Consider the following 8,713-nt stretch of genomic DNA (forward strand, 5'->3'; position numbering starts at 1 on the left):
CGCGGCCGTGCACTCTTTCTAAGGAAAGAACTCCATTGCAACAAGAAGGAAAAATCACACTAAGAACGGCGCTATATCACAGAAGCAAACATTTCTCTCTGGACTGTCTTCTCTGTTACATGCTCGGGCCTAAGATTTGACCCAGTGTGAGGCTTCATCCACGGAGGACTCCCCTCCCTTAGAGGCAAGTCAGCCCATCCAGAAAGGGAGGAGCCAGAGGAGTGTGCTGCCTACATCATATAGACAATGAATACCACTACAACACGTAGAAAAACCCACAATACAAATGTGACAATGGGGAAACAGCGCAGGCCAGCATCAGACATAGAGAATGAAGATGACAATTCTGAGGACCAGATAATGACTGACCAACTAATCAACCTCTCAGATAAGGACTTTAGACTAGCAATATGGAAGATGCTCAACAGACTCCAAGAAACCATGGATCGAGTTGAACAGAACACTAATAAGAACCAAGAAAATATGAAGGCAGAAATGACAAAACTCCAAACTGAAATAACATGTCAACTAACAGGACTGAAAAAGTCAGTAAACGAAGTGAATGACAAAATGGATAAGCTCTGGGACAGGGTATCAGAAGCTGAGAATAGACTTGGTGCTGTGGAAGATGAGATACATAACAATTCCATACAGCAGGAGAGATTGGACAAAAAACTTAAAGCAAATGAGCAGACAATGGAAAAATTAGTCAAAGAATGGGAACAGACGAAAATAGAAGTCTATGATAAGATCAACAGAAACAACTTAAGAATCATTGGAGTCCCAGAGACCCAGGAAGAAAATTTACAGGAAGAATCAATGGTCAAGAACATCATTAAAGAGAAACTTCCAGAGCTAAAGAATATATGTGATCAAATCCTGCATGCCCGAAGAGTACCAACCAAAAGAGACCCCAGAAAAACCACCCCAAGACACATCCTAGTCACAATGACAAATCCCACAGATAGAGACAGAATTCTGAAAACAGCAAGATCAAAAGGGGAAATCATGTTCAAGCAAGCTTCCCTGAGATTTACAGCAGACCTGTCACCAGAAACGCTCAATGCCAGAAAGCAGTGGTGGGATATTGTGACAAGACTGAATGAAATGAATGCTTCACCCAGAATACTATACCCAGCAAAACTCACTTTCCGGTTTGATGGAAGAATACATGGTTTCACAGACAAAAAACAGCTCAGAAACTTCACAGACACAAAACCAGTCTTAAGAGAAAAACTGAAAGACCTAATCTAAGACAAGACTACCCAAAAGACACACCAAATTTTGAAATAAAGATGGCGTTAAATCCCAGGACAATTCTTTCTCTCAACGTCAATGGACTAAATGCACCAGTTAAGAGACACAGAGTGGCTAAATGGATCAAAAAACTCAATCCAACCTTCTGCTGCCTACAAGAAACGCACCTGAATAGTCAGAACAAACATAGACTCAAAATAAAAGGCTGGAGAAAAGTTATCCAAGCAAACAACACCCATAAAAAAGCTGGAGTGGCCATACTAATATCAGATAATGCAAACTTTATACTCAGGAAGGTTGTAAGGGACAAAGACGGACATTTTATATTAATCAAGGGGTACGTAGAGCAGGAAGAATTCACTCTCCTAAACATATATGCACCGAATGAGGGGCCAGCAAAATATTTAATACAACTGCTGACAAATCTGAAAAATAATATCAACAACAACACAATAATTGTGGGGGACCTAAACACGGCTTTGTCAACACTGGACAGGTCAACCAGACTGAAATCCAACAAGAATATACTAGACCTGAGGAGAGAAATGGAAGAAAGAGGCCTAGTGGATATATATAGGACACTCCATCCCCAGAAACCTGGATACACATTCTTCTCCAATGTACATGGGACATTCTCCAGGATAGACTACATGCTGGCACATAAAACATACCTCCATAAGATCAAGAGGATAGAAATTTTGCAGATTACCTTCGCTGACCACAAGGCTCTGAAATTATTTGTGAACTCCAAAGGGACTCAGAAGAAACACTTTAACACCTGGAAGTTAAACAGCCTCATGCTCAATAACCAGTGGGTCCGAGATGAAATCAAGGAGGAAATAAAAAGGTTCCTGGAAACAAATGACAATAAAGACACAAACTCTCAGAACTTATGGGACACAGCAAAAGCAGTACTGAGAGGAAAATTTATAGCTTTGCAAGCACACATCAGGAAGGAAGAAGGAGCTTACCTGAGTAGCTTAATGACACAGCTAATAGAACTAGAAAATGCTCAACAAAAGGACCCAAGAACAGGAAGACAGAAGGAAATAACAAAGCTGAGAGCAGAAATCAACGAAGTGGAAACTCAAAAAACAATCCGAAAGATCAACGAAAGCAGAAGTTGGTTCTTTGAAAAAATAAACAAGATTGATAGACCACTGGCAAACCTAACAAAGAAAGAGAGAGAGAGAAACTTGATAACTCGTATCAGGAATGAAAAAGGAGAGATCACTACTGATATGACAGAGATTCAAAGGGTAATCAGAAACTACTTTGAAAAACTCTACGCCACTAAAAATGAGAACCTGGAAGAAATGGATAAATTCTTGGACTCTTATAATCTTCCACGGTTGAAGGAAGAGGATGTAGCATATCTAAACACCCCCATCATCATTGATGAAATTAAAACAGTAATCAAATGTCTGCCGAAAAACAAAAGCCCAGGTCCAGATGGATTCACTAATGAATTCTATCAAACTTTCCAAGAGGAACTACTGCCAATCTTGGCAAGACTCTTTCATGAAATTGAACAAACAGAAACACTTCCAAATAGCTTTTATGAAGCCAACATCACCTTGATACCTAAACCAGACAGAGACGCTACCAAAAAAGAAAATTACAGACCAATATCACTGATGAATGCAGATGCAAAGATCCTCAACAAAATCCTGGCAAATAGGATTCAATGCCTCGTTAAGAAGATCATCCACTACGATCAAGTAGGTTTCATCCCAGGAATGCAAGGCTGGTTTAACATCCGTAAATCTATCAACATAATACACAACATCAATAACAAGAAAAATAAAAACCACATGATCATATCAATAGATGCAGAGAAAGCATTTGATAAGGTCCAACACCCATTCTTGATCAAAACTCTCAGCAAGATGGGAATGGAGGGAACCTTTCTCAATATAGTGAAGGCCATCTACCACAAGCCAGTGGCAAATATTATCCTCAATGGAGAAAAACTGAAAGCCTTCCCTCTAAATTCTGGCACAAGACAAGGCTGTCCTCTCTCACCACTCCTATTCAACATAGCACTGGAAGTACTTGCTATAGCGATTAGGCAAGAAAAGGATATCAAGGGAATCCAGATAGGAAAGGAAGAAGTCAAGCTCTCACTGTTTGCAGATGACATGATACTCTACTTAGAAAACCCTAAAGACTCTATCAAAAAGCTTCTAGAAACAATAGACTCATATAGCAAGGTGGCAGGCTACAAAATTAACACACAAAAATCAATGGCCTTTCTATACACCAACAGTAATAAAGAAGAAATGGACATTAAGAAAACAACCCCATTCACAATAGTACCACACAAACTCAAATATCTTGGAATCAACTTGACTAAATATGTGAAGGACCTATACAAAGAAAACTATAAAACTCTGCTCCAAGAAATAAGAGAGGACACACGGAAATGGAAACACATACCCTGCTCATGGATTGGCAGGATTAACATCATCAAAATGTCAATACTCCCCAAGGCATTATACAGATTTAATGCCATCCCTCTAAAGATACCCATGACATTCTTCAAAGAAGTGGATCAGACACTTTTGAAATTCATTTGGAACAATAAACACCCTCGAATAGCTAAAGCAATCATTGGGAAAAAGAATATGGGAGGAATTACTTTTCCCAACTTTAAACTGTACTACAAAGCAACAGTTATCAAAACAGCATGGTATTGGAATAAGGATAGGTCCTCAGATCAGTGGAATAGGCTTGAATACTCAGAAAATGTTCCCCAGAGATACAACCATCTAATTTTTGATAAAGGAGCAGGAAATCCTAAATGGAGCAGGGAAAGCCTCTTCAACAAGTGGTGTTGGCACAATTGGATAGCCACTTGCAAAAAATTAAACTTAGACCCCCAGCTAACATCATGTACAAAGGTAAAATCCAAATGGATTAAAGACCTCGATATCAGCCCCAAAACCATAAGATATATAGAACAGCACATAGGCAAAACACTACAGGACATTACAGGCATCTTCAAGGAGGAAACTGCACTCTCCAAGCAAGTGAAAGCAGAGATTAACAGATGGGAATATATTAAGCTGAGAAGCTTCTGCACCTCAAAGGAAATAGTGCCCAGGATACAAGAGCCACCCACTGAGTGGGAGAAACTATTCACCCAATACCCATCAGATAAGGGGCTAATCTCCAAAATATACAAGGCACTGACAGAACTTTACAAGAAAAAAACATCTAACCCCATCAAAAAATGGGGAGAAGAAATGAACAGACACTTTGACAAAGAAGAAATACGCATGGCCAAAAGACACATGAAAAAATGTTCCACATCACTAATCATCAGGGAGATGCAAATCAAAACAACGATGAGATACCACCTCACACCCCAGAGAATGGCACACATCACAAAGAATGAGAATAAACAGTGTTGGCGGGGATGTGGAGAGAAAGGAACTCTTATCCACTGCTGGTGGGAATGCTGTCTAGTTCAACCTTTATGGAAAGCGATATGGAGATTCCTCCAAAAACTGGAAATCGAGCTCCCATACGATCCAGCTATACCACTCCTAGGAATATACCCTAGGAACACAAAAATACAATACAAAAACCCCTTCCTTACACCTATATTCATTGCAGCTCTATTTACCATAGCAAGACTCTGGAAACAACCAAGATGCCCTTCAACAGATGAATGGCTAAAGAAACTGTGGTACATATACACAATGGAATATTATGCAGCTGTCAGGAGAGATGAAGTCATGAAATTTTCCTATACATGGATGTACATGGAATCTATTATGCTGAGTGAAATAAGTCAGAGAGAGAGAGAAAAACGCAGAATGGTCTCACTCATCTATGGGTTTTAAGAAAAATGAAAGACACCCTTGTAATAATAATTTTCAGACACAAAAGAGAAAAGAGCTGGAAGTTCCAGCTCACCTCAGGAAGCTCACCACAAAGAGTGATGAGTTTAGTTAGAGAAATAACTACATTTTGAAATATAGAGAATATAACTACATTTGTCCTAATATTGAGAATGTATGAGGGAAATGTAGAGCCTGTTTAGGGTACAGGCGGGGGTTGGGTGGGGAGGAGGGTGATTTGGGACTTGGGTGATGGGAATGTTGCACTGGTGATGGGTGGTGTTCCTTTTATGACTGAAACCCAAACACAATCATGTATGTAATCAAGGTGTTTAAATAAAAAAAAAATTTAAAAAAAAAAAAAAATATATATAATTTATATTAAAAATAAAAGAACTGATCCCTGAGTACATAGCAAGAAATAAGCCTTGAGCACTGCTGCATGTGGCCCAGAAAACAAAACAAAAACAAAAAAAACAAAATTTAAAAATATAAATTGTCGGGCCCGGAGAGATAGCACAGCAGTGTTTGCCTTGCAAGCAGCTGATCCAGGACCTAAGGTGGTTGGTTCGAATCCCGGTGTCCCATATGGTCCCCCGTGCCTGCCAGGTGCCATTTCTGAGCAGACAGCCAGGAGTAACCCCTGAGCCCCACCGGGTGTGGCCTAAAAACCAAAGAAAAAAAAAATATATATATATATATAAATTGTCCTGGGGGCCGGAGTAACACAGTGGGTAGGGAGTTTGCCTTTCATTGTAGCCTATCCGGGTTGGATCCCTGGCAACCCATAAATCCCCCTTGCGCCTGCCAGGAGTAAATTCTGAGCACAGAGGTAGGGGTAACCCCTCAATACTGCCAAGTGTGGCCCGAAAAACAAAAACAAAAATAAAATAACATAAAAAGAGGCCAAGATCTAAACCAGAGAAAGGAAGAAAGCAGCAAAGTGGAGGAGGGCTGTCCTTATGAGTGGATCAATTAAAAGCTAAAGACAAATTTTCGGAACCGGAGTGGTGGTGCAAGCGGTAAGGTGTCTGTGTCTGCCTTGTCCGAGCTAGCCTAGGACAGACCTCGGTTCGATACACTGGCATCCCATATGTTCCCCCCAAGTCAGGAGTAATTTCTGAGTGCAAAGCCAGGAGTAACCCCTGACCGTCACTGGGTGTGGGCCAAACGCGCTCCCCATCCCAAAACAAACTACAAAAGCTACAGACAAATTTTTTTTGGGGGGGGGCCACACCTGGTGATGCTCAGGGGTTACTCCTGGCTATGCGCTCAGAAGTCGCTCCTGGCTTGGGGGACCATATGGGACACCAGGGGATCAAACCACGGTCCATCCTAGGCTAGCGCAGGCAAGGCAGGCACCTTACCTCTAGCGCCACCGCCCGGCCCCAAAATATCATGCTGCCCCCTCTGAGGTTCGAACTCAGGACCTTCAGATTATGAGACTGACGCGCTGCCTACTGCGCTAAGGAGGCAACTATACAGACAAATTTTAAGATATCATGGTAAAGACTTTATAGAAATAACTTTCCTCCTTGAAGAATGAAAACAAGTTTCAAAGTAGAGGTTAACGATGTGAGTCAAATGATTACGTTCATTTGGGGTTAGTACCTTAGGGTTAGTGACCCTCCCCAGCACTGCCAGGTAGGGCTTTGGTGGTCCCCATAACACTGAGCACTGCTGGGAGTAGTACCCCTAACAATAACTTGATGTAAACTTAAAGTAGGAAGAAATCAATCAGGATTCTGAGAAAGCAGAAAATCTAATTAAAAAAATTCTAAACATAAGAAAATAGAAAAATAATTCTGGGGCCCGGAGAGATAGCACAGCGGCGTTTGCCTTGCAAGCAGCCGATCCAGGACCAAAGGTGGTTGGTTCGAAGCCCGGTGTCCCATATGGTCCCCCGTGCCTGCCAGGAGCTATTTCTGAGCAGACAGCTAGGAGTAACCCCTGAGTACCGCCAGGTGTGGCCCAAAAAAAAAAAACAAAAAAAAGAAGGAAAAAAAAATGCTAAAAACATTCTGGAATGTTTGACAAATGCAGGAAACAATCGTATAAAGTTATAATAGACATAACAAAACAAACACAATATGGCTGACATAACAAAAAATAATATCATATGAGACTTCCTCTAAAGTGAGATCTTGAAAACTAGTTATTGACAGTGGCAAAGATATAAAGCTGCTGTAATGGCCAGCTCAGTGTCACAGTCCTTGGGATGACACACACCAGAAAGGTCCCAGAAACCTGAGAGGAAACAGGCCATGAAGGGCTTATTTGAGAACATTAACATACCACAGGCAGGTGTGCATGGAGAGGATTGTTATCAAAGTGCCTGAACAGCCACAGACAGGCTTTATCTTTCCATTCTTATCACACTCACTTAGAGGAGATAAAAAGAAACCAATCCATACTACCCTCTGGGGGTAGATAATTAAGGCATGAAGAGCACCTCCTCCACATATCACTTCCCCTGCTGCCAGGGTCAATGCTCTAGGAACAACTCTAATTCAGCTTCAATTCTCAGACTTGCAGCTTCTGACAACTGCTGCTAGCCTCCGCCCACGAAAACACAGTTCCTCTTGAAGACAGCACCACATTGTCCTCCAGTCTCAAAAATAGCGTGCAGGTTTATGTGCAGTTACAAAAGCAATCTCGAGTATCACATTAATGCATAAAATACCTGGGAGGACTTACTTTTATTGTAGCAGGTGGCCAGCACCCCTTTATCTGCAGGACTGGCACTAATGTGCCAGATTTCACCCACTTGATGAAGGAGGACATTTTTATTTATGATGTTATTTTCATCATCAAAATCTATGATGTGTATCTACAAGTACAATAAAAGGGCATATTAGGACTTCAGACATTTTCTTTGTACCTAAATTTTAAAAAAAGGTGGTCACACAGATTAATCAACTACATTTTAGCATGCTTGTTATTTTTATTATGTAACAGTATATAGGTCTATGATACTTTTTTCTTTTTCTTTTTTGGTGGGAGGATTTGGACCATACCTCAATGTACTCAAGGGTTATTTCTGGTTCTTCACTCAGAGATCACTTCTGGCAGTGCTTCAGGGACCATGTGGGATTCTGGGAATGGAACGAGTGTTGGCTGTAAGCAAGGCAAGCATCCTACCTGGTGTACTATCTCTCCAGCCCCCTATGAGTTCATTCTTCCTGACAGGGGTGAAATACCTGTTGTGGTATGTTTCAGATTCCAAGCTACATAGAGCAGCAAAGAGTTAGCTCAACAAGTTGAATGTATGCCTCGCATATTGAAGGCCCAAATTCAAACCCTGGCATTGCATGAGCCCCCTGAGCTCCAAGCTGTGAGTAGCCCTTGAGCTCTGACAAGTGATAACCAAAAAAGAGAAGCTAAAATAAGGTTGCAAGCCACATAATCACTATTCCCAGTCATAGTTAGTCCTAAAGAAACAAGATACCAAAATCTCAACTCCAAGCATGACTAAAGTTAGGCCAAAGTAGAGTCAGGCAAGAGTCAAAAAGGATTGTGTAATGGTCAAAAACCAATCAAGACACCGTGAGTGACTGTGGATAGAGAGAAATGGGCACCCTTGCCTAATTAAGACAGAGATTCACCAT

General features: G+C 41.1%; 1 protein-coding gene and 1 non-coding gene across 3 annotated transcripts in view; both read right to left on the reverse strand.

The window, feature by feature from the left end:
• Positions 1–8,713, reverse strand: part of EIPR1 (EARP complex and GARP complex interacting protein 1) — a 184,475-nt gene that overhangs the window by 123,098 nt on the left and 52,664 nt on the right. The window contains exon 3 of one of the 2 annotated variants that reach the window (XM_049784868.1): positions 7,803–7,935. The exons of the other annotated variant lie outside the window; for it this stretch is intronic. Coding sequence (XP_049640825.1) covers positions 7,803–7,935 — 133 coding nt within the window. The remainder of the gene's footprint in view (positions 1–7,802; positions 7,936–8,713) is intronic. 2 annotated transcript variants of the gene reach the window in all.
• On the reverse strand, positions 6,508–6,580 carry TRNAM-CAU (transfer RNA methionine (anticodon CAU)). Its single transcript has one exon. It is a non-coding gene; the product is annotated as a tRNA-Met (tRNA).

Source organism: Suncus etruscus, chromosome 12 (genome assembly GCF_024139225.1).
Source record: "Suncus etruscus isolate mSunEtr1 chromosome 12, mSunEtr1.pri.cur, whole genome shotgun sequence".
Classification (NCBI taxonomy): Eukaryota; Metazoa; Chordata; class Mammalia; order Eulipotyphla; family Soricidae; genus Suncus; species Suncus etruscus.